The sequence below is a fragment of the Bombus affinis genome, chromosome 8 (genome assembly GCF_024516045.1).
Source record: "Bombus affinis isolate iyBomAffi1 chromosome 8, iyBomAffi1.2, whole genome shotgun sequence".
In the NCBI taxonomy this organism is placed as follows: domain Eukaryota; kingdom Metazoa; phylum Arthropoda; class Insecta; order Hymenoptera; family Apidae; genus Bombus; species Bombus affinis.
Window position 1 is genome coordinate 16,674,925 of NC_066351.1, and position 27,550 is coordinate 16,702,474.

The following is a 27,550-nucleotide window of genomic DNA, read 5'->3' on the forward strand; positions in this document are numbered from 1 at the left end:
GCAATCGTATCTTTCACGCGTCAGAAGTATTACGTCTCACGTTAAACTAAATATCGAAAAATAGCGATACGGATAACTAAAATCGTATATTCCGACCGAGGTCTATCGATATCCAACAGTTATTGAGATTTTGCCCAAACGCTGATAATAAATAAAGAGCTAATACCTTTTAGCAATTATATCGTTGTAATTATAATCGTTGAAATATATAGACACAACGACGAGTTGAGAATAACTACGTCAATTGGTTCATCTTTACTTTTTCTCTTACTTTTTTTATGCCACAATCGTGTACCGAAACGTAAGAATTTCTTTCCGTTCTGTCTATTATCGTCTTGAATTTCCAAATTACATTCCTCACGCTCGCTGATAATAATCAACCTCGTAACAAATTAACTACAGGTACTGTTTCGTAACGATGAATTCAAAGTACTGTAAAAGGCATCAGCCGTTACAACTATCGCGAACATCGAATTTGACTTAGTACCCCTGGATCCTTCGGGTGTCATTTAGCACGAAGAAGCGCATACTAGTTTCAGTTTCAAAGTTACTGGTAAAGTTTTGGCCATCGGAGGATTAAATTTTCACGCTATCTGGATTATTGTGCCTTCGCAGAGCGACGAATACGAATATTTGTCGTTGGAAAATGTAATTGGCGCAATTGCTGCAAAAGTGCTTGGGAAACTCAAAGCGAAGCTGTTTCCGATCAAAAGGAGCGATTCGTCTTTTGTGCCAACTAATTCGTAGTCGCGGAGGAATAAATCGCTTTTTGATACTTTCTATTTTTAAAATATACGATATATGACACACTCTTATATCACGATATAAAAATTATGATATAACGTTCTTTCGGGTTCGTTCAAGATCGTCGTTATCGTCGTGCAAAACTTACGTTCGTTATATTAATAACGGACCTATGTTGATTAGATATATGTTAGCCTTTTCGGTGAGTGGTACGAGCCTCTCAACTATCGGGCTCATTTTTCTTAACATCTCGCACATCTGTCAAAGGTAACGATAGAGAAGATCATACAGAACGTAATTCGTACGCGTATAAACTCAAGTCAATTCAAACTCTAAAATGGAACGAACATCGTACATTGTAATAACTGAAAAGATTCAATCGTAATAAAGCTAATGGGAGATGAAGATATTTTGAAAAATAAAAGGTCGAAAGAAATAAAACTCGATATACTTGATAATTAAAATTACGATTTAAGAGAAAGCCGCATTTTGTAGCGGAATGGGTTAATTGGTAGAAAAGTTGAATAACGAAACAGCACTCGCTATTCATTTAATAACGGCATTTGAGATCGACGAACGTCGACAAATTTAATTAAAAAATTCTACCGTAGACTCGTGGCAGCGAATTTTCTCGGACGAATATCGATTTCGCATGAAAGAACAAATTTTTCATGGAACAAGCAATAAAGATATTCCGCGAATCTTGATAATCTTTTTCTATCGAACTAATTCTACCGAAATATATACACGTATATATACAAGTTTCCTTATACGTCTAACATTATTTTCGTATTATTTTTACACGACAAAATTTGTAGTAAGGTGGTACAGGCAATACCCTTGAAAATGACGAAAATACATTTTCCACAACTAGATTTGCACGTAAATGGTCGACTTTATAAAAGCCAGGTCAATTTCACCAGGAATTCAATCGTATAGCGAAAACCAAGGAACAAAGTGAATTACAGAAACGTTTTGTTCGAGTGCTTGTTACGATCATCCGTTGGTGTTATTTCGTCGTAACGTGTAGCGACGCGTCGCGCCGAGCTGTGTCGTCTCGTTTTAACGTTGAAGGACCACCCGTCGGCAGCGGCATGTTTTAAAGCGTTTCAGCTGGTCGCGAGCAATGGACAGCGCATTTTGCGGACCGGGCGTCTGGTTAAAGGGTCGAGTTATCGCGGCGAGCTGGCTGAAAACGAGTAATTAAAAGTGATAACGCTTTGTGCAGGCCGTTCTCGAAACATAACGTTCTTTTTACTACGAGGGATTAACCCTGGGGAGACGCGAGCGTTAAAACGGACCACTGCTGAAAGCTGAGCGGTAGGGTTTACGCGTTTAACGTGACGTGGGAAAAAGTGGGGATGTCTGAAATTTGGTAAATTAAGGGAGTCGTCGTTGTGACGTTGAATGCCTGCATTAGCGAGACCGAGACAAACGAGCGGGCAAAAACGTGATAAGAATGACCCGATCCATAGTCAAGACTACGAAAATTTAGAATGTAATCGTGTCAAAGTCGTAGTAACAACGATTGCGTGATTTACACGTTGAATCGTTCGAAACGTAAGAATGCACGAGATTCCATCGATTTTTCAATTCGATCGAATCTTTGTATTAGATTACATTTTTTTTTAACGATATACGAATTTCCATTCTAACTATATTCTCTTTTTCTTTCTCTTTTCGTTTACTCGATTCGATGATAATAGCGCCATTACTATAGTACGTTGCAGAGAACGCAATTACTATGTGTAATATATAACGGAAAATAGGTAAAATTCGATGAATAGGTATATAAATAGTCGATTAACGAATTGGCTAATTGATAAAAAGAAAAGCCTGCAAACTAAAGGATTAAAGGTGATTTTTCTGTTATGAAAAAATATCTAAAAGCCAAGTAGAACGTAAAGAGAGATATATGTAAAATCTAAAGAGTATAACGTGCATCTCTGCGTAGGGTATCTAGCTGGGTTGCCTAGTTTTACCTTCCGCAAATACGCGTATCAAATTCGCCAGTGTAAAATTCTCGTTTCGCGAACTTTGGCGCTTAACCACTCGCGCTATTCCACTATATTTCCTCTTTTTCCCCCCTCTGTTCCCCATACTCTCACTCCTACACATTGTGCTGCGTGTAATCTCTCCGCGACAATGCATGCATATCCTCTTGCGCACGGGAATATCGTTCCGTGACATCAAAGGGAACGAAGAAGAAGAAAAAAGAATGAAAGCGGATGAGAGGTCGTCGGGCTTATCTGAAAAACCGGTGAAAATTGCCGCCCTCCTCTCTCCATTTGTAACGGCAGAATTGAACGTCACCGAGCAAGAATGCCGGGGGTCACGGACTTGAAAAAGGCACGCTAAACAGAGTGATAAGAAGAGAAATAGGAAGAGAAGAAACGTACGAGGCACCGTTGGTTCAACGACTTTCGCGTTGCTTCTTCAATTCCGTAGTGCATTGCAGATGATTATTCGATTAACGAGAAAGAACCTGCAAGCACCGCGGGAGTGAGGTGGCCTCGCGTCTGATCGACGTTTACTTCGAAGACCGACGACGGACGAATCACACGGAAGATGACGAAGAAATGGAGAGGATCGAAGGAAGAGAAGAATCGATTGGCAACAGTTTAGGAGTAGTACTTGCCTTTTGAGAAGAATTCGGCACTGACTTTGCGCGAGATATTAGAGAGAAACGAATCTCTTTATATCGTACGCGTGTAACGAGTAGTGTGTAACTGAAATCATTGTAACAAGTTTAGCGAAAAGTTCAGGCGAATATCGCGTGGTTCGAACATTCGATGTCTTCCTATCGTTTATATTTTGCGTTTAAATTTCAATAATTTGACGTGGTTTTTAAAGAAATTCTATCAACTCCTTGTATGTAATTGTTTGGAAAACTGATACGATAAACGAAAGATAATGTCTTTTAGTCTTTATCGTGTGTAACGATGTTTCTACGCGCATTACAATTGTAAATACTCGAAAAAGATGCGAATATTACGTGAAATGTTGCGACACTGATCATCGGTAAATAATAATCGCAGATTTAAACCGAAAAGGAGGCAAAATTTTTGTCCACAAAGCAATTTGTTATTTCCATTGGTTGGAAAACGTCACATTTCCTCGAGATTCACTCGCTTCTGAAAGGATGCAGTCGGATAAAATCGAGCGGACGTGCATGGAAGAGGTCAGAAGTCGGGAGAATTAATTCTTCTTGGAAAGCTCTTTTCTTCTCCCATCCCCCATTGCCCGCTCTTCTTCCTTCTTTTTCGCTTTCTATTCCCTTTTCCTGACTGGATCTCTTTTTTTACAATACCGTGAAAGGTAACGAAGAGAGCCCAAGGTGATCTACGTTTCACCCCGAATCGTCTCTCCCTTGGGATATTTTTAAATTCTAGCTGCACCTCCGCTTCTGGTAACGACTTCAAGATCTCTCGTTAAGATCTCAAGACGGTTGGAAATTCCCCGACCGCGAGTTTCGTTCGGTTCATGGATGCTAATCGTACGTTCGGCTTTTCTACCTTCTGGATTTCGCCTCGCAAACTTTCCAACAAATTCAATGCAAATACCGTTTAATTAGAACTTTTATATAACATAAATAAATATAGTACTATATACTTGTTTTATTGGTTTTTGCGACTTTATCGAGACTCAGGAAAAAAAGATCGACGATTTATCGTAATCCGATTTATAGATAAAAAGGATTTTATAGATAAAAAAACGAACCACATACACTTTATCAAGTACCAAACGTACTTATTATTAGTTACGCTTTTAAATTATATCTAAATTATATTTCGCTAATGTAATATACGACAGATGCATTGATACGAACGCGTAGTCAGGATCGCAGCTAATTAGCTCATATTATTTACCATATAATTAACAATTATACCAGTTATACGGTTAATTGCTTTGTTGTATAGTGATACGATTGGTAATTATACTATATAAAATAATACCGATTGGCCGGGTCTCATTGCGAGGAGGTGCTGCGAGTGGAGACCCACCCTATTCGCGACCCATCCACCCTCCTTTCTGCGCAAAAAAATCTAAAATTTATTCATCGTCGAATGGTTGGTGTGCGTTTACGCATTGCTCGAAACAAACAGCAAAAGGAGCTTTAATTTAAAAAAAAAACCGACGCGAAAACTAGGAACCTGATTAGGATACGTGGAAATCTGAAATCTAAAAATTAAATTAAATCTTAATCTAATCGTAATTCTATATGCGGCATTGTTTTATATATATGTATGTACATTAAAATTTTTAACTCTTTGTATCGCGAAAAAGAAAACTAATTAATTATAACGCGATTAAAAATTATAACGATTAATTAGAATCAAAAATTGAACAAAAAGAACAAGAGAATAAGATGAAATATGCGTCATATAGAATTAACTACTACATAATATATACGTTGTATGCATACAATGTCATGCTTGTACTGCGACGTCATGCTTTTACTACCATGCCATACTTCTTGCTACTGTGTCAACCTATTTGCTACCTACACCTTACCTACTTACTTAGATTACAAGCTCAAGGTAGCCAACCTAACCATAAATCGCACCCACGTAAAAATCTAAATATCTGTCCATTCTATCTACGTAATAATCTAAATGTGATAAAAGGAAAGGGAGGGGATATTGTATGGAGTACGAGTCCCCTTCGTTCGATGCCTCAAAAGATCTTGAAACAAATTCGATCTGCGAAAGGTTAGTAAAATCCTATAAAATATGTATAATTATCTTCCGATTGGTAAGGCGCAAACATTATTTCGTAACACTTGGCTCTTTTCTTTCGTTTACCTCCTTTATATGAAATATAAATGAATATATTCAAATGAAATTTCTGTAAATTGATAAATCTGAAACAAACTCATTTATCCGATTAGTACTAAAAAAAAAAGAAAAAAAAAAGAAAAAAGAAAAATGCATCTCTGAAGCGAGAACATTTTATACACGAAAAATAAAGTACTAATTAGCAATTATATTAAGTTACTCTTGATTAAATTTTAGCAAAAATAGAGAATCGTTTGTATCTTTTTAATCGAAACTAGGAAAATTGAAAACGAGAATTCCAAGTAAACGAATTGTAAGTAATTGAATTTAAACTGAATTAAAACTTGAAAATTTCATTTGAAATAACTAAGATAAGAGAAAACCCGATTATCATAAAATCACTTTGTCCTTTAACTTTTAACAGTATCTGTTGTCATTTCCTACAACAACATAGTGACTTGCAACATAGTGAACCGAAAGATATGCGCATAAATCATTTTTTGCAGAATTTTTGCCACAAACGTGGCGATGATCGCGAATCGATTTTTGTTTCACGCAAACAAAGTTCGAATATTTATAGAATTCTACATTACTGTTAAAAGGTGAAAAATATCGCGGTCGAAAAGATTTTAAAAAATAATTCAAGCCTTCGTAGCAACATTAAGATGTTTCATTGTAATACTTTGTTACGCATGAAATCGAACACAATTTCATACATGTATATATATATATATATTACATTCGTAATAAAGTTCTGTATTTTAGCAGTCGTGGTAACGTTAGCGCTAACAAAGGAATGTATCTCATACAGCAGTATTTTCAGTAATAAACGTAGTAATAAGGGACGCTGAAAGAAAGAACGATATTATTTAAATGGTATTATTTAAAATGAATAGACGACCGAAGAACAATTAAAACAAAAATTTCAGAAAATCGCTTAATTTCATTACCCTAATGTTCAATGAATCGTTAAATAAATATGTATTAATTAAACGATATTAATAACGAGATATAAACGATAGTAATGATAGTAACGATAGTAAGGAAGAACCGACGCCACCAATAAATTAGAATACGTTACAAACCTGACGCAACGCGATTCACGTTGTCGGTACGAAAGGAGACGACTGAATGACTGACTCCTTGTATCTTAGTTTCGCTGAGCAACTTCCAAAGTGGTGGGGAGAGGGAGGCCGCACGAACCGGTGGCACAAACAGGTACACGGATTAACGATCTACACACACACACACACACACACACACACACACACACACACACACACACACACACACACAATGTATACATCTAAAACGTAAACAAAGCACGTATACACGCAATATCTACACAATTCTACACAATGATCACATCGATTTTTATAAACACGGTAAAATAATTCGTAGCCTTACTGGCAGCATTCGGTATCAAAAACATCGTATTTGTCTAACTTGGAACGAAAGAAAATAAAGCTACCGAGCCTGTATACACAATTTCGTGTCTTGCGAAAGGAACGAGGGACGAGTCGATGTACTAAACTGTCTTAAACATTCTATGTTCGCGACACGAAACTTTTGAAAATATCGTAAACTCCGAGATGCCTGATATCAATCGTTAGTTTCTCATGTTTTAATTAATGGAAGCACATTGTTACAAATAAATTGCGATAAATGAATGTATATTATAATATTAAGTTTCGTTAATCCGTTGAGTATCCTTGCGCTATAGAAATCTCCAAAGTTAGAAAGCTCCAGAAAAGTGTTGAAAAACAACGTTTAACATCCACGCAGCATCGATTCAGATAACATAGCGCATCTGGTAAAATTTCGATTCGCAAACACAGTGGAGGGTAATGCGCGATCAGATGTCCCGAACAGCGATAAGGGTAGATCAGGCGGTGCGGATGTCAGAGGTAATGCAAAATATCGAATCACCCGTAAATTTATCCAAGATACGATCTCTGGTTTATCGGATAGAGGATACGTTGATAGTGGCTCGGTTTAGTCACCTATCTGTCCGGTCTGGCACGATAGTGCAGTGTCATGTCAGATTTTGCAACAGGTGGACGTCTCGTCTTGTCCGCTATCGCTTATAGCGCTACGGTAGGAGCGTTGTGGCTCGTTCATGGACAATTATGTGATTTCATGAATCGTGAACGTGCTGATTCGTCCTCAGGGAGTGGAGCGAGTGTAACTTGGACCGTGAAGTAACGATATAATACAAAGTTCTCCAGCCTATTCCCTCTGCCGTTTATGAACGTAAATGGTAATCAGCCTTCGTAAAAAATTGATTTTTCTGGCAAACCTGCTTGCTTCAAACGGACCTTTCGTCTTCAAACGTGTACAATATGTTTATACGAGTTGACGATATAATAGCGTTATCCACGTTTTCACGTTTAGATCGTTGTACGGAAAAAATGACGGAACGCCTGGAACGTATTGGCGAAGATCCGTTTCATTAGATCTAAATACCGTCGAGATACTGCGCGGACGATCTTTTATTTTCAAATTTGAAAACAGCCGAAGGATTTTTAATAACAATAGCGTATGCTCGCTACTCGCTTTTGATATTTTATGTACTTTTGTATCTTTGCAGATTTTTATACATTTTTGTATATCTATTTATTAATTGTCACGAATGCACGAAAGCCTGCGTTGGATTTATTTTCATAATCTAAACGATAATTCCTCCGATTGTGATATACTTTATGACGCAAACAGGGAAGATTCGGAAAGATCATTCGCCAAATACGATGTACATACTTTAAACTCGTACTTTATGTATTACGCCTTTGCTATGAAAGTGATACGACTGAAAAATTCTAGTTTGTCAAAAGATGGAAAGATCGTTCGAGAAACATGTTTTCCGAGTTGCCTTCTTTATGGTAAAGCGCGATATATCTGTAGTAAAAATGCGTTATTTTTACATGTGAAGATAAAGTTGTACGCACAGATAGAGATATTACCTTAATAAAGTGTGTGAAAGTAACGATACGATTATTTGCGTTAACGTTCGTGCGGTGTTTCAGCAGTATGTAGTATTATATTTTCTACAGTTTTCAATCGATGTACGTACAAACGACACGTTCGATAACTCGATCGTACGTAGCACTCCATAATGGTTTTCTAGCGCTATCCATTTATAAATTGGAAAGCCGGACAATATTTGGTTGCTCGTGATTCGTTACGAGAGCGAAGAAACTCTGTACGTTATTCGCAATTGCACCTGAGTGCTTGGCTTGCTTTTAACTTAATTGCTCGACTGTATTTTCGAAATTAAAGTTGTTGTTGCACCTTTACGCTAACCGTTATTAAAGACTTTACAGGAAACTACCACGCGACAAGGTACTTCTTTTCTATGATGCGCTACATGTTTAAATCTTGCTTCGCTCGTCCTCTTTCTCGTCCTTTTACCCCAGAAAGTATATGCAAATTTTGTTGGTCAACACTTATCGCGAAACGTGGAGATTATATTTTAATTTTATAGTAAAGTTTATCGTTTTAAACGGTGTTCACTTTTAAATTGTTTTAAATTATTGCGTTTGCAATTTGCGAAAGTAAATAATTCAGATGACAAACGAAACATTTGTACGCGTTTTAATTTTTTCTATTCGAAGATGTCCATTATCCACTTTCGATAATAATAAACAAATAATAATAATGATAAATGTAAAATTAAAAGCGTTGAATTTCTGTCGCGAAAATTATTAGTAATATATAGTAGGTAATTACTGCAAATGATTTTTGCTTAATTATGAAAAATCGTGAAAGATTTAGGGAAAATAAACGAAATAAGCGCAACAATGAAAAACTATTTATAAATTGTTTCATTCTTGCTTTCTGCTCTTCGAACAGTGGATTATTTCGAAACTGGGTATGGAATTTTTACATAATTAATAATCGGATGCGTGAAATATTAGTTTGTGGGATTACTAAATTATTCAAAAATCAATATTCCACAGCACCGATAAATATGGATTTCATCGATGAATATTGATTCGATAAATTACAATATTACCATTGAATATTAACGGTATCCGATGAATATCGATGATTTAAATATCCATTGAATGACGAAAATGTACGAAGCTATTTATCGAAAATATCCAATGTACAACACGAGGCTTCTAAAAACTTTTGTCGAGGTGTTTCAGTTCAGAAATCTTTCGGCGATTGTCATATTATATCGTTGTCATTTTTCTGCGAAAAAATTCGAACAAATGAAAATAATAACTTTTTTATAATTAATTACCCTGCGAAGATTATACAGTGATAAAAATTACAATTAACGCTCCACCGAAGTTATTTATATTTTCTACTATAATATTTGCATACTATTTGGGCGCATGCGTATGGAATATCTAATATCGAATATCGAATATCAAATATACGTATACATATACGAATACACGTGGCTGCATTACCACGCGAATATCAATTCTTAGCGCTATCGATGAATATCGATTCCCGCGTCTACGTTGTCCGTTCGTTGAATGCTGCTGTTTCCTAACAAGATCTTACCAGACAGCGTCTGTATGGTACTCTGGCGGCTTCGTAAATTTCATGCAAACTGTAGTGATAATAACGTTGATAATAACACTAACAATAGCGATATTCAAATACTCTATTCCATAGCATGGTATAGTTTTAGTTGTAAGCTGATTACATGGAAGTAATATAACACGGGCAACTATGATTCCGCTATATCGTTTCATTCTAACGTTGGATAATTTTGTGCGAGGTTTAACGAAACGTTTAACGAATGAAATTAAAACGCTATGATCAGGTCAATGTTGCAAATCGATTCTTTTGCCGCGCAACCGCTTGACGTTTATAAATTTTTATCGTCAATGGATGTACGCCTCTCTATCTCCATCGAATTTAACCAGGTTTTATTTCGGACCAGGAAAAGCTAGAAAAAATTTCGTCCGATCGGGCAGTTGCGTTATTTTTATTCCACGTTTAAAACACAGACTTGCCCGTGATAACAGAAAAAATTGCGAAACCAAGAGCACACGAAGAAAATGCTTCTCGTTTGCGAAAGTATTAATCGTGGAAAAATTGTACAACGATGGAATTACCGATATTCGTATATACCTACGCACGAATATATATCATACGATGGATCGCCTTCTTCGTATTTTTAGAAGTTACGGTATTTTACGTATTTATTTTATTTTCTCGTAATAATATTCTGGCATAAAGGAAAGGCAACGTGCATGTAAAAAAATTGCGACGTACGGAACAATTACCGTAAGTTTGCAGTATTTTTCATTTTAATCTTTTCTCTCCAATTTTGTTACAGCGTCCAACATTCGACGAATAACCAGAAATTCTTGTAGCCGTAGACAAAGCGATTAACGATAACGATCCAACGTTGCAGGTAGTACCCCAGACTTATTACCAGCCCTTCTTCTAATTCACGGTGATTCCTATTCATGGGGCGCTGGAAATTCCTTCGACGGCACTGCGTTGGCTGCTTATGGTCGTCTTATCGTCGTTTCTATTAATTTTCGTCTTGGTGTACTCGGTAAGTTTCTCTTCACTTTGTTAACTAAAATATTTTTTCTCATTTCATTACATTTTCATGCTCCTAATTCGTTAATCGAATAATTTTCTAATCGTATAATCTCTCAACCGCGCATGTACAAATTTTTACAAAAGTGATATAATTGGATTTAAGTCGGATGGATTTTAATTCTCGCATCTGTAAGAACGATAGAACACATTTTTAGCAACGATCTATCAAGAGACAGAAAATAAAGAGAAATTCCGCGAAAATAAAGCACTTACTGTGTAATTTCGTTTATTGAAACGAAACTGCAGTCAATGCCTGATTAAACGAACTTTTATCGATCGAATTCATTTATCCGAACGTGAACTTGTGTTATTTCAACGAAAAATCATAGGTAGTAGAGAGGAGAATCAACGAACTCCAGTTATGTATATATGTGAACTGTTCACCCTTCGACGAATTCAAATAAGCAAAGTTCTTACCGTATTGAATTGTTCGGCAAATTCGTAAGGAAATTTGAAAACTTTTATAGAATTGGCATTTTATCGAATAAAATATGCATGGTTTGTCGATAGCTTCTTACCGGGTGTATCACCATCTACTGGGTAATCCTACGACTAAGAGACAAAATTGTAAAGACAAAATTGGATCATGGTCTCTCATCTTGTATCTCATCCGGGGATCCAATACTTTTTACCGGCGAATACCGTTTTCCTCGATAGACGATATTCGATACTGCTTTGTTGGAAAATATTTTCATTGAACATTTCTGAATCGTCCTAATAGAGGCAACATTTGCTATTTCGAATAGGTTCGCAATTAATAGCGTCGCTCTCGAACGGTTTTCAGTCAGTCGGTGTTGTTGCGAGTATCGATAATCGTAGCGACGATATTGATAAATTTAACCCTGCCTCTTCGCTGATCAGGACACGCGTCGAACAATAAAGTAATTGTTCGCTGTACGATCGTACGCGTTTAATGTTAATTTTGCAAATTTCACGGACGACTTTAAATCATAAAGAGGTTTTCTTTTAGGACGATAATATACGAAAAATGAAAGATAGGTTTTTAATAAACATATAAAGGAACCACGTTACTATGCCTCCGTGATTTAGGCAAACAGATTTTTAATTTCGTGCTTCGCCAAGCATTCTCCCCTATTTTTATTTTTATTACTTTTATGCCTGAATTATTAATGGTAAATAGGAACATGTATACGACCAGATTGATACACGGTAATATTGATATTTTTATTTTTATTTTGTTATACGATGATATTTTACGTCGTTTTAATTTTGATAGTAATATCTTTTTACTGCACGAGTTATTATTTAATCATCGCTAATTGCCAGTCACTCGAAAACGAAGCTTCATTTTTATAAATAATTTCTCGTTTTGTTTCGGTTCTGCCATCAACGATCATTTTTACATCGTGTAACGCCAGCGAACTGAATATTACTTGTCACAACATCGAGGAATTCGAAAATGCATAAAAGCGGGATTACGATCGCGCATACCGTTGCGACGCTCTTCGAATAAAGTCTTGGAAGTTCTCGCTCGTTACGGTTGATTTTGTTCCCTACCTTTTGCTGAAAGTACGGCGTTCTCGTTTGTCTTATTTCCTTCTACTTCGAGTACCAGCAACTGGACTTCTTTCCCAACTTATATTAAATCCGTAACGATGCTTTCAACTTCGAAGTCGGTCAGTGGCCAGTATATGTTTTCGGGCTGAAATCGCTAATCGATGCGGAACAACTTCTTCGTATTCTTCCTCTGGAAAAAATACCGAATAGAGTAAAGAAAAAAAAAAAAAAAGAATTGCCAGTTGGAATAATAGCTTTTTCAAACTTGTTTTTCCAAGTCTCATATCGGACAATAGTAGTTTACTCCGATAGCATGCTCTTTTTTCAACCATGCCATTTTTACATCAGAAATCCACTTATTCGTACAACTGAAAATTTATCCTTAGTCTTAAAAAATCTATAATTCGGTTCGTTTAACTCTTTTGCTCTTATTGGTTATATATAAATATGTTACATATGTATGTATTATGTATATATAATGTTAAAAAACGAGTCGATAGCGATGATACAAGGCTAATTTGTAGCTTGTAGAGGTAGAAATTCTACGATCAGCGATTCTAGGTCTGTTTCAAAGATTATACGTCTGAAAATTCGAATATACGTTATTCGGATAACGCTTTAACCAAGATGAGGTAGCTCGCAGATTTTTCACCATGGTTTGAAGGGATCGAAAAGAGAAAGGCGCAATCCGAAGTTCCCTTTGGCCGTTATTCAACGGGAAAATTGCTCGGTGAAATATTCGCAAGATGATCGACCAACGGTTAAACCGACCAGCTTCGAGAACCTGGTCGTCCTGCTTGTTGTTGAGGAACTAGGTTTACACCGCGACTACGCGTCTCAAACTGAGAAATTACACAATAGAATCGCCATCGTGATACGTTGCTCCTTGTGCGTGGCTTTTTAACGATCGATGAAAATTCTCTTTGAGACGAGACGAAAGAGATCAAGGCTGAATCTTAACCCGTTCTTAATCTGTTCGACGTTAGATGATAATATCTTTGTTGTTCGATGTGACATTATCTGTTCGGGACAGATTAGATCGAAGTCATTGTAACCGATCAGAATTTATTCCTATATGCTGCAACGAAAAAAATGCAAGCTCGTTTCTTGCTCCGATACATACGCGTACGTCTTTTATGGGCGTTCGACAAACAGCATTTGTTAAAGCTTTCTCGAAGCTATTTATACGCTGGCAAAATGCTATAGCTGGTTGCCATCGAGGACGAAACGCTGAGATAACAGAGATGTGAAAAGAGAAAAGGAAGAAAAAACTGACCTGCTTCGAGGGAGATACTTGAACGGGCTAAACGACAACTTGAATAGTACTTATACGGCCATTCAACGCAGCAAATGAACCCTCGAATACGAAATTAAACGCGAAACGAGACAGAAGGGATGGCGGATGCTCGGTTTCAAAGGGATGACAGAGAGGGAAGGATCTGTTGAACGTTTCAACTCGATTCAATGGTGATCTTATTCGGTAGTGTTTTGGATGCGCGAGTTCGAGTAGCGCGCCAGTTTCCCTGATTGGTCGTTGTTAAGGAGTTCGATAACGAGTTCTCGCTTGTTACAAATCCACAGAAGCGCAGGAAATTGCAAATGTTGCGTGAGATGCGTGAACGTTAAATTTAAAGTTAGCAAGTACGACGGATGACGAAATATTCCAAACGTTGTCAAAAGGATCGATCGATTACCGGATCGAAGGATCCTATTTCGTTTAGAGAATTCGCGAAATAAAGAGGACCGTCGGTAGGAAAACGACGCCCTTGTTGCGAGTGCAAAACCCAAAGGCCGTGGAACAAAGGGGCAAAGAAAACAAAGGAAATATAACGACAATAAAAACACTCTCCGGCGATAAGGCGAGATTCAAACGTGAAACAGCTCCCTCTATAAGCACTCTAAAGCCCTTATCTCTCTGCCTCTCTCTCTCTCCTTTTCCTTTTCCCTTTTCCTCTACGATTTTAAAGACCTCTTTGAATTTCGCGGGACACGACAGCAACGATCAAGGATTTCCCAGCTAAATCGACGTCGTAACGTCGAATTGTAAAATGTTCTCTAGCAGGGCATTGGCTCGTATTCACAATTTGTCGATGGAATTTTTAATTAAGCAAAGGCCGAAGAAAAAATTGCGCTTGAAAAGAGTTTAGCACTCGCGAGGAAGGAGACTGCTCGAAAGAGCCGGTAGAATTTAGATTGTTGCGAAAACGATAAAAAAGGGAGAGAGAGAGAGAGAGAGAGAGAGAGAGAGAGAGAGAGAAGAAAAAAGAAAACAGAGGCAGAAAGGAGAGAAAAAGAAGCGTACTTTCATTCGACAACCATAATTCTGGCCCTCCTGCTCGCCTCTTCTTTTATCCGTTGCTGGCGATCGACGTCGGTGGTTTTTGTTTTAAAATACCAAGTTTCCGGAATAAAAGAATAATCAACGAGCGGCAGTTGAATAGGAACGGTGCTGCTATCGGTATCGGATTGCCATAGGACGGAGCGACGGAACACAAGAGAATCGTCACTTCTGTCTCCATTCCGTGGAAGCATTCCGCGCGCGAAATCGCGCCCTCGTTCGATTTCATCCGTGGCTGGAAACCGTAACTTTGGTTTCTTGTTTCCCCTACGCTCCTTCTAGTCGGCTGATCGTAACTTGTATCGTAATTCATCGTTCGACCTGGTCGGCACGGTTAAAATTTGTTTCGACGTTTTTAAAATCCAAACGTTTAACGATATCGTTACGGATAAATCGACGATAACTTCTGATAGCACGATCAAATGTAGCAAAGATTACGTTGTAATACGAAGTTTTCAAAAGATACGTCGCTTTCTTTCGTTTCTAAGCAATGTTTTATCCGTTATTGGAGCGATCAACGAGAATATTAAAAGCAGGATTTTCAACAACGTACGGTGAATCGAAAGCCCTCGCTCATTGTTACTTTCTACTTTAACTCGTCGCTCGTCGAATGTAATTGACCGATTGCGATGGTGGGATAGCGAGCGTCGACACTTGGCAGATAGGCGTGCTATAAATTCAGGATAAATCGAGCAGAATGTCGCCCATTCGGGACAACTCGTTCCCATGGTACAATAGGTGGTTGTTCGGTGTAGCGGAGTACGGGCCGTGCACGTGCACAATTCGCTACTATCTATTCGCTGACGCGGCCGTGAACGGTCGTAGAAGGAATTTCAAATTTTTGCGTGTTTCCGAGATTTCCTATGCGATAGCGAAATCCAGCAAATCGAACGAATATCTAGAAAATATAGTACCGTCTTCGTTCGCTCTGAAATTTCTCCTACCCTCCTACCCTGGATGAAAGAACGTGGTAATTTTTCTTCGAGATATCTTGAAAATGTGAGAAACCAATCGACGGTTACATCGTCTTCTGCTAGAAATATGTATCACTGATGAAAGTACGACGTATTAATCAACAATCGAATAATAGAGATCGCTCTCATTAAACGATGCAAAGTTCGATCATAATCAAAATATAATTTCCCCGATTCTCGCACGCGATCAATCGCGACTCTCAACTCGCAGCCGTTTCGTTGCTTCCCTTTGTTAGAATTGGAACCGTCTCTCTGTATATTTCGCTTGCTGTTAAACCGAAACAATGCCGCCCACGGCGTTACCCGATATGTCGCCGTCGCGTCGATCGATTCCAACTTCTTCCTGTTTGTTTTCCGTCCTGTTTTCCACTCTCGTTTCGGTTACCAAACCCGTTAAATTTCCACCTGCACGCGTATCGCAGCCTGTCTCGCGTCGTCGCGAACAGAGTTCAACCTTTATCGGGCGTTTAGCGTTGTAAGTTTGAGCATCGATAAGGACGACTACGGGGATGCGCGTGCAAGTAAAAGTCAAATAAATAAAGCGAAGGAGAACAAGATCACGGACGATCGTAATTACAAGTTCTCGTTCGATCTAGATATATCGTCCTGTTTTATCGACTAACGGTTTTATCTAAACACGAATGTTCATACATGGCGCGGTTTGATACAACGAACGATAGATAATAAGATAAAGAAATTTTGATAAAATACGCAAGAGTATATAACGTAATTTTATAGGACATAACGTGGAACGATGTTATCGTAAGCGAGTTTCGAGTGGAGAACATTGTTGAAAAGTGGAAGATTCTTAAAAAATTTGTTATTTGTAAGGAGATATGAAAAAATTGAAACCACGAGTTAATATCGTCCTTCGTTAAAAAGTGGTTTGTACATAATCGTCGGATAAACGGCTTTCCAAACCTAAATTACCATTAAAGTGGGTGACTAAAATTCGTCATTTTCGCGCAAGTCTATCAAAGCCGAGTCAAAAGCGAAGCTATTGAAATTGAAATCGACTGGTCGAATCGATCGCACGGTTAAATCGTAAATCACAGCCGACATTAAATCTTGACGAGAACTTGTTCTCGCTGAAAGCCGAAATCGAACAACCGGCCGAGCAAAACCTTGGCTGGTGAAGTCTAGTTTTCTTGTCACGTCGACTCGCGCCGGTATCGAACTCTGCAACACCACTGATAAAATCGTATACAATCGCGCGTGACGCGTTGAATAGCCGCACTCCATGAATCTACTACATAAATGAATCGATAGTCCGGAGTTTGGCATTTGATTTCGCCGAGAGAGCAGCTTCGGTACAAAATGTTTGGTCTATGTAATTTTATTCCGTTTAACGCGTTTAGCATACCGTTTAAGACGTAACAGTGATTTCAATAATAAGCTTTAAAAATATGCGTTATCGTAGCACGCGTTACACGCGAGATCACAAAAGTACGCCGACCAACGTAAATTCACGATATCTCGAGTAAAATGTTCGAGCAATTTTCGGAGAAATCGAAAGAGCAAATCGATAATTGGACAGCTCGACAAAATTTTATCTCGTTCCCTTTTCTCGCATATTATATCCAATTAAATAACGGTTCTATCGTCGAGTATAACGACGCAGCCTTTAATATTTTAAGCAAATCGATCAAAGACGTCAGCGACTTTATCGAGGAAACGGAGAAGCAATCGTTGGCCGAATCGCGACGAGGTGAACATTTGCATTTTAATTGGAAAGTTCCCGTACAAGCAATTCGGGATTCGACCACCAAGTACGTGGGAGCAATATCCTTCGCGTAGCTTCCCGCCAGCAAGTTTCTGATTACTCTCTGAATAACCTTGAACCGGTGGTTTCGAACTCGAGTCGAACCTAATGAAACGAGCGATAAGCTTTGAGTAATTACGGAAGCGGCGGTGTAACATTGTTAGGGTAAATGCTAAAGGTAATCAGTACTCTGGATCTCCGTCGTGGTCATAATTAAACCAATCGAGCTGCAGTATCGCGTATTTGCGTAAATTAGAAGTTCATCGACTTACTGCGTTTACTTTGAAAACGATTGTTTTATACTTTTATACCTTTAGAACTTTATACCTGAAACAGACGAGTAGCAAACGTTGATCGTATTACTATTTTCTGTTTGAAATTTCAATTTGCTATTTTATATTCTAATTAACCTAAATAATTCGTACGTAGGAGATATACATTTCCAAGATTCTTAAATATTTAAAAGATCACGAGATACGAATTTTTGATTAAACATAAGTACCTGAAATACTCAATTTCGGTAACATTTTTTTTTATTTTTTATGTTTTTTTACGATTTGCATGCGCGAGAATAACGCTCGATAACGACTATCGATCTTCGAGATGCTACGAGCTCGACAAATTCCGAAATATTCCGTGAAATATAGACAATTTTAGAATCGATAGTTATTTTTTCTTCTTTCTTTTTCCTATACACCGCGGGCCTAAATTCGCGGCGAATTCAGAAAAATTCTGTAATTCGAGATAAGACGAAACTCGAGAATAATAAAACTACATGGAAAAATTCATTTTTAAGAAAATCGAATTCGAAAATTTGTCGAATAGATGTTAGATTTGTCCATTTCCCTAAGAACGAGGCGCTTTAAAGACCGAAACGAAATTTACATTTTCGACTTATCCTTGCACGCGGAGGAACTTTCTGTCAATTTCTGTCAATCCCATCTATTTGAGAATCGTCTGGAAAATGAAGCCTCCAACGCAATTTCGTTATTCTTTGCTTATGCTTTACTTATACCGCTAATTTTGACCCACATTGTACGCGTTAAATTATATTTACGAATAATTAACAAGCCAAAGTAGCGGATGACATAAGTAACCGAGTTGAAGATTTTGGCACTTGAATAATAAAAAATCCGTTTGTGTAATTATTTACGTTCGTTTACTAATATCTCCTACTTGTGGTACATTTTCGTTTGACACTTTGTTATTTAAAAGTTGAACTCTAAATTTGCGTGATTTTATATAAAAGTATTTGTAAATTATAAAATTAAAATATAAGCATTGAAAAACCAACTGTTCCAGCAATTCGCATATTTGACAATTTCGATATCCTATTTAGTCAATGCAGACAGTTAGATTACTCTTTAAGATTTAATTCGATAGGAATACGTAAATTTCATGTTAAATGTGTTTCGTGCGAGATTATCGCAACGTAAAGATATTATACGAGTCCTAATGTAGGCCTTAACGCGAGTGCATTTCGTAATATTAAATTCTAGTCTGGTCCCGAGTGTTTTTCCAAGTTTATGACGCGTTAATTGCACTTAAGAAATACGTAGAAGACAACTCTGTGTTTCAGCTTCTAATTACAATTCGCAATTCCCATTTAAACGCGTGAAATAGCAGTAGCAGTTTATTGCCTCCCCTTTGGTGTTACAAGACTTGTTCGTTACATCTCAACTACGCTTTAACGCGGCTCCGTATAAAAGAATCGCGCTTTATAACACGCTTATATATATATATATATATATATATTTCTATTTTTATATTATTATATTATATACTTATTATACTTCTTGTAATTTTCAATACGTATTTTTATATTATACAACGTACTTTAGCCTCAATTATAATTGTATTATAAATTAAATTGAGCATAAACTTTTACGTAATAATGCAATATAAAGTTTAATAATAAAACAGGTGGTACCTCCAACACGTTATTTTCTGTCCAAATGTCATATCCGTCGTATTAATCGCTACGATTATTCTTTTTGAAACACACTCGGCAGATTTAACATACCTATCGGACTACGTGTCACGTAATCGTGGTAATTCTGGATTTGAGCGCAAAAAAGTAGGAAAAATATTGGCAAAGTGCAAGAGAAGAGAGTTCAGAATTCATTTCCATGGAGATACAGTATCGCGTATACAGTATCGAGGGTATCGTGTCGCTGTAAGTTGGTTAGATTAGTTCCAGTCTATCTATTTGCTAAAGGTTTGCACGTGTGTGGTACAGGAGTACAGAAAGCGCGAGCGAGGAACATCGTAGAATAGAACCCTTAAACCTCTTAGGTAGCGAGAATGCGATATATCTATAGACACTGTATCGTATACACGAACGATCGATCGATATACGCACTGTGTTTTGTCGAGAAGGTGAAGTACGTTTCTTAACCGAAGAACGTCGAAAAAGCTCTGTTACGGCGATAAAATTTATAGTCACGGTACTTCTGACAATTACCTATATTTTATAAAATTACGATCGACGTTTTTAATTAAATTCGATACATTCGGTTTCATGTCCGTTCTGCTCTGTTTCGACCCGATCCAAATCAAATAGTTTTCCATTTAATCATTCGTTTTGATGGAAATGCAAGTTCTTCTTCGTCTTCGCTGTTCTTCAAAATTGCAAATACGTACGTCACCGCTTTTAGCGTCGATTTACTATTCGGACAAATTACGACGCTATTTAGTTAGAATTGTTGTATAACACGAACAAACGTTGACGCGGTACAGATTCATTTACCAATTTAATTAGTATTTAATATGAAAATAAGCAATATAGGTATTCGAGTAATTCTTTTAAATTAGACACGCTGGTAGAGGTACTTTCTCGGAATATCAACTTTTATATATTATGGAATTTATACTATAAATCCCATTTTCCATTATAAATTGCCATCGATGATATTACACATGAAAACGAACCAAATATATTGGAAAAATCAGTAAATACGGACCGGGTACATTCTTTTCTCGTGGTTGTAAATCTCAGATTAATCACGTTGGTCAACAATTACTTTACGATGATTTGCTCGCGAGATTAATACCAGGCAACTGTTCTTCTAGGAGCAATAGAGCGCGGCCTAATTACTCCACTCATCTAGTATATACGTATATCGGATGCTACGAAGATATTTGTAGTCTTTGCAAACGATTATGGAGATAGAAACACAACGATACGTAAAATCCTGAGTAAATTCTCGAATAAATAAGCTACCGAACCAGAGAAAAATGGAATAACGGATTAACGAAATTTACGGACTCGCTCGTCGTGCTGAGTCAACGAAACGAGAACATCGCTACGACAGAGTTAACTATCGCCAACGTTATCGGCGACAGCTTGTCTCAGATCGTTTCGTACTTCCATATACGAAAACATGATATCCGACGAGAAGGAGGGACGATTGGACAAGTTAACGAACTTTAACGGTCGCACTTTAACGGCAATTTCTAGAGCAATGGCGTTGATAAGGAAGCGCGCGAGTCTATCTTTCAAGTCTCTCGTAAAACGACGCCGGCTTCGCGACCAACAAGCATACAGAGGACCCACGGATTCATCCGTTCCTTAGGCGTGTTCCAACTCCAATCGAAACGTCAACCGCCGGGTGTTCGTGAAATTTTCGGCAATGCTGCGAAGCGACAAAAATATATTGGAAATTGCGAGCAGCTTGCTAAAGTAATTTGCCGAGTAGGATCAAGCTACCTTATTACGTTACAAACGCATCTTGAATAATTCTAAAAGTCACAGTAAATTAGAAGGTTTTACGAAATTGTTACGTTTTACGTTCGACGAAGGTTCGTGTTCGTTTATCGTCCGTTTGTAGCGCGACGGTGTACACGGCGTTTCACAGGTCGAGCACGTAAATATCTGTTTCCGGTTTTAACGATATCGAAAAGCGTTTAAAGGTGTTGGATCAGAGAATTTTTCTTTTCTCGCAGGTTTCCTTAAAACAGGTCCGAAAGGGAGCGCGCAAGGAAATTACGGATTGATGGATCTAGTGGCAGGCCTTCACTGGTTACACGAGAATCTCGGCGCTTTTGGCGGCGACCCGGATCGATTGACGCTCTTTGGCCACGGTACAGGAGCCGCGCTCGCCAACTTTTTAGCCGTCTCACCCATGGCAAGAGGTAATAGTATCCTTCGATTCGTAAATTCTCTAGGAATTATTTTAATACAAATGCCGCGTATCTTTGATTCGACTGTTGGACCCTGTTCGAATTTGTACGATCCGATTTTGCGTTTGCGTTAACGAGGGAACGACGCAATGTAGGAGCGTGAAAGATTCGTATGAATTTTTTGCGAACCGAATGGATTGTTAACAACGACGAGGAGTTAATTGGAAGAATGCACACGCGTGACAAGAATGTTCGTTGTGCGTGTGTCAAGTGTTTGCAGGTACGCGATGATCGAGACGCAACGATAAGAGCAAATAGCAGACGGATGACAGTTAATCGATAGAAAGAACGTTAGTATTCTTCTTTCAGTTGAGATATTTATTTACCGCTTACTAATATTTGCTACGACCGATATTAATTTCTGGCTTGCTCCGTCTACGCGCGTGTGCGTATAGAGCAAATTGCCATCTATTCTATAGAGATGGTACGGTACGTAGGAAGCGAGCATCGTTCCGAAATCAGATATCGCACTCGACGCAGCCATCGTTCGTTTCGCGGAAACCATTCCGATTCTAGTTCGCCGCCATTCACCTCGATCCCTCCAGCGTACCGTTTCGTGTTTGGTCGCGCGCCGGTGAAGGCAGAGGTGTCGGGATACTCGCGCGGGAACAGCATAGTCGAGGGGGATATTCCTCGGGGACGACGACAACGGCGACTGTGACACGGTCGTGTTCGTTGTCGACGGCCACTAGAGACCTTAACAAGCCTCCTCGAGCGTAGACAGAGAATAAGGGTAGCAGAGTCGGCAAGGGCGGTGGCGAACCTGGACGCGTTTCTAGATCGCACCTCCATTCCGCGCTAACGAACCTATCTCGCGTCCTCCTTTTAATGCCCTTCCGCGATACGTTTTACCGTCCCTCGGTTCCATCGGGGCTTCACGGACTCGCCCCTAATGCCCCGGCACGCGGCGCTCTTGGTCGCAACGACGAGTCGGCTCAACGGCCCCCCAACGATCGTGCGCACAACGTCGATTCGTTCGATTCGTTCGATTCGAGGAACTTTACTTTCCGAAATATACTCATTTATTTATCCGTAAACGAGAGTCGTTTCTTTGTTACGCGTTTCAGTTTTCTAGTCGGAGATCAAATAAATTCTGCTATGCGTACAACGTTTGCAGGGAGAATAAAAAGAAACACGGCGTCTATATCGATACGCGATTATTAAACGATAGGCGATTCATTTTTGGCAACTCTGGCCAAAGCGTATATATACACTAGGTAAACGTTTGAATAACGTATCGTAAAGAAGACGCGAGATTCGTCGATCGAGTCAACTTGGAACGAATCCGGCAAACGGGTTTTCTTAGTTATCATCGGGAACGACGAACAAAATACGTACAGTCGACAGATTTACGAGTATTATGCGAAACAAATTTAGAAATATTATCCTTCTAAGACCCGTAAAAAACAGTTTCTTCGAACGCATCCCCTTTCTAAATCCATACAAGCCTAGAGTCTATCTTTATTAAATTAGATTTATCTGCTAAACGATTCACGCTCGCGGTTACGTGCATACGCGTTGACGCGTTAACGTACGCAAAACATTGATCTTACCGAAATCAAATTCTACAGTTAGGTATAATAAGAAATCTCTATTGGTAAGTAGATTCGTTACAGGCCAAATCATTCGTCACAGATCAAACAAACTTCCATTTCCCTATTTCTCGAGAAATCGCCGTAGCGTCGTATTACGCAGTTTGACGTCTTTTATATCGCAGAGCTGGTCGAGAGAGTAGTTTTACTCGGCGGTTCTGCCTTGTCACCCTGGGCCATACAGCGTGATCCGTTAACGGCGAAACGTCACGTCGCCAATCAGACCGATTGCTCCGGTGACGTGGAGGCTGACGATATCGCACCGTGCCTTCGTTTGCGAAGTTTGGAAGAGCTTCTCGCCGTGCAGTGGGATACCCCGAGATTCACTTCCGGATTTGCTCCTTTCGTCGATGGGGCGGTCATGCCTGCACCGATCAATCAGGTATCTCTACCAGACGTTCGTAAAACCTTTCCTTCATACGGCTGCTACGTATCGTAACGAGTTTCGTTATATCGAACAAAGCTCTCCGAGAAACCGCGTCACTTACGAAATAACCTAATACGCTTTGATTGAAATATTCCGATGCGTTCGAATATTTGCGTTCCTTAAACTTACGAATCCATATTCTTGCACGCTCGAAGCATGCTTTTGGAACGCTGGTCATCGGTCGAATCAAACTCGGTCGCGTACAGATCGAAAGCCAAATTATCTAGAATGCTGTCTGAATGGAAACGAGAAATCCTCTTAACCAAGCGTACGAACGAAGCGGGACAGACGCTCGACGATGAAAGCGCACGCTCGCAGTCGCGGCGTTAGACATTTTGGCCGCGCGAAATAACCGGACGAGGCGACGTGTAAGCGATGAGTTTGCTAATTGAACCGACAACCGACTGACAGATGTCGAGCGATGAAAGAACAGGGTATTAAGTTCTAACGTCGCGTCGCGTCGCGCCCCTGCCGTTAATCGACCGCTTCCGCGTTGCTCGCTTCTTCTTTCCGTTTTCTTCGTTACTTTCCTTTCCTTTCCTTTTCGAAAATCGATAGAGAGTGTATCGCTAGGCGAGATTGCCCGTCGGCCAACTTTTAATTAAAAGCCATAAAACGTACGGTGTAACTGCAGTTACACAGCGACTGCCGGCAATCGGAAGTCGACCCGAAAATCGATAGTTGGCCGCAACTTGCCTTTCGCGGGCGTCGACTTAATTGCACGGAGAGTTCGCCTCGAGATCGACTTATCGCGACACCACGGCTACGTTCAATATGGTCTTTCTCCTGTTCCCGATGTCAAGAATTTCCAACCGACTGCCTCCTCCTCGGGACTGATGCCTCTGATACCTGGACCAGGCACCGAATTTGCTAATTTCGGCGATCGAGATCTCCTGTTGGGATTGACGTCCGAGGAAGCTTGGATAAACCTCACCGACGACGATCTACAGGTAAGTCGGAAGCGCAAGTGGGTCGATCGAACGTGCGTTCGTGAACGAAGCCTCCGAGTCTCTTCGTTACAGTTTATTCGGTTTGACGAGCTCGGTCGGAAATCGTGATCGATACGTCCTATCCTGAGGTGTTTGAGGTTTCTTGAGCTGGGATTATGATCGTCCAATGCGATTGGAACGGAGAACTCGAACGGAGGTGTTTGAATAATTTTTTTCGTGGAAATTGTCGACGATATCGTTCCATGTTACGCGTAATTTTCAAGATCGATTTAAACGATGTCGTCGTTATTACCGTTCTCGTGTTTCGTTTTGCTGCACAAATGAAAACGAAAATTCTATTTTAATAGAATTATCGTAATATCGCTCCGTACTAAAACTGCTTTTATAATCGCTTTTAGAAGATTTTAAAATTATTTTTCCAATTACCGACAAATTTCACGTTTCTTATATGCATTTTCTGATAGAAAAATGGCTATACTTTTGTTAGACTAGAACGATACTTTTTCGATATATCGTTGCACGTATTTCTTTCTTAATTTGCTCGTCGAATTTGGTCAGGCTGTGGGATCTACGTTGAATTATTTTTAATCGTAATAACGGTTTTGACGAGACGCGAACGGGTTCGCGTGCAGCCGGCACGCACCGATAATTGACACGAACTCGATAAATTACTAATTAGCGAACGCGTATTGTCGCAAAATGCGGCCACCGATTCGCGTCGAATATTATCGACAATTCGACGGTTACGGTCGATGGATACTTCGCTAAAGCGTATTTCCGCGGCTCCTTCGCAATTTGATAACGATCGAACGTTTCACGGTGACGTTTCGACCGTTCGTTTACGCGTAAAGTCTAGCAGCACAGACTCCGCACCAGTCGGTGCGTTTGTCATTTTGAAAATTCGCTTAATACATATTTCTAATGCCCCTTTTGTATGTATGCGTGTCTGTATAAATATATATATATATATATATATATATATATATATATCGTACCGTGTCCCTGTCTTTTCGGGTGACCGATCTGATCGTCACGAGGCTGGCGGACGCCGCGGTAACAAAAGGCACGATTAAAGCTCGATTAAAGTCGCCCAATAGCTATCGAAAGAACGATCAAGAAAGGAAAATGCGAACGATAGGAAACAGATTACCAGGCAAACTATATCGATCGGTCGATACCGTGTTACATTACAGTCTGCGTAAAGATACCTTTTCAGAAAGGATATGTAACTTGTAGGATAAATTTCGATAAAGCATTTTTCACGTACGAAAGCAGGAGTGAAACAACGAGAAAGACGCGTACTCGCGATAAACCTCGACTGCGAAAAAAGCCAAGCGTACAATAAAGTTTTACGATCGGCCGATGCGAAAGTTTTACGAGCGTCCCTGGAAAAGAGAACTCTCCGTCAACCATCCATCCGATATGATTGCAGAACGGTTTGAACGAGACCAGGAGGGATCGTATTTTGCGCACTTACGTGCGAAACACCTATCGTTACCACCTTCACGAGATCTACTCGACCCTCCGTAACGAGTACACGGACTGGGAGAGAGGCGAGCAGAGTCCGTCAGCGATCTGCGAGGGCCTTCTGTCCCTGCTCGGCGACGGTCAGGTCGCTGCTCCTCTCCTAAGGCTCGCGTTGCTGCACTCGGCGTCCGGAGGACGTGGTTACTTTTTGCATTTTCAGCTCGGCGACCGACCGAGTCAAAGGGGCGAGGAGGTGCCCTATCTTTTGGGGATACCTCTTCTTCGCGGAGAGGTCGTGTCCGTTCTCTTCGCCCAAGTCAACTACACTTTGGCCGATGAGAACCTGTCCAAACTGCTGGTCCACTACTTGGCCAACTTCGTAAGACGCGGGTGAGTCTTTCCGTCTTTGTTCCCTGTTTGCCAAGTTGGTTCTCGGCTTTGCATTTTACTCGCACGGTCGTGCAGACGCGATTGTACTCTGCTCCACTCTGTTTCCTTTTGTCGACTGGATTCGTCGGAAAGGTTCGTTTTCAGCGTGATATCGAGCGATCTGTTCGACGCTCGTCGACTTGGTTTCCACGTCAAGTACGTTTTTATTTCTCTCAGTTAGATCCTTATTTTTCAATATTCCATCGCGTATTTACGAAGAATTTAATCAAGGCTTGATGATAGATTAAAAATTTGCCAATACGACGCTGAGAAATTGCTTAATCGCGCGCCTTTGTACGAGATTAAAGGAAATATTTTCATTTTAAGAAATTACTTTTTAATTTTCCATTGCTACAGCACTCGAGTAAAACGGCCGAGGTATTTAATTAACTAAAATTATATTTTTTCGAGAGCTCTGAACAATTTTTTAATCAATCAAACGCATGTTCTCCCCGAAAGCTTGCCTTTCTATTTTTATTTCCCGAACGATCGACTAAAAAGTAAGATTCTTTAAGAGCAATCGTAAAATTAAAAGCGCATCCAGCACGGCGTCGAAAGTCGTGAGAAAACAGTCCCGAAAGTTTCGTGAAACGGTGCTATTATCGTTAAAGAAAATTGCTTTGATAAACCTTAGATTTTTCACTTTATTAGAACGATGCTCGACGAGGAAACGACGTTCAAGTCGATCCATTTTTCTGTCTTACCGTGGAATCTAATTTTTATGCTCGCAAATCATGAATATCGCGTTTAATTGGCCCAACGGACAAGATGATCGCAGTCTCGAGACCAGTGCGCAACGCAATTTTCATGCAAAT

The 27,550-nt window shown here is 39.4% G+C and overlaps 2 protein-coding genes across 6 annotated transcripts in view; both read left to right on the forward strand.

Moving 5' to 3' along the window:
- Positions 1-27,550, forward strand: part of LOC126919496 (ATP-dependent RNA helicase DHX33) — a 250,860-nt gene that overhangs the window by 70,964 nt on the left and 152,346 nt on the right. The window lies entirely within an intron of this gene.
- LOC126919489 (neuroligin-1-like) overlaps positions 1-27,550 on the forward strand; it is a 150,480-nt gene that overhangs the window by 12,419 nt on the left and 110,511 nt on the right. For 4 of the 5 annotated variants that reach the window (XR_007711676.1, XM_050728790.1, XM_050728793.1 and 1 more), the window contains exons 2-6: positions 10,900-11,046; positions 21,634-21,822; positions 23,588-23,844; positions 24,693-24,839; positions 26,272-26,696. Coding sequence is in view for 4 of the 5 variants with exons in the window: in XM_050728790.1 (XP_050584747.1) it covers positions 10,900-11,046; positions 21,634-21,822; positions 23,588-23,844; positions 24,693-24,839; positions 26,272-26,696 (1,165 nt within the window). In the remaining variant the exon portion in view is untranslated. The remainder of the gene's footprint in view (positions 1-10,899; positions 11,047-21,633; positions 21,823-23,587; positions 23,845-24,692; positions 24,840-26,271; positions 26,697-27,550) is intronic. The other variant, XM_050728791.1, reaches the window with a different exon arrangement.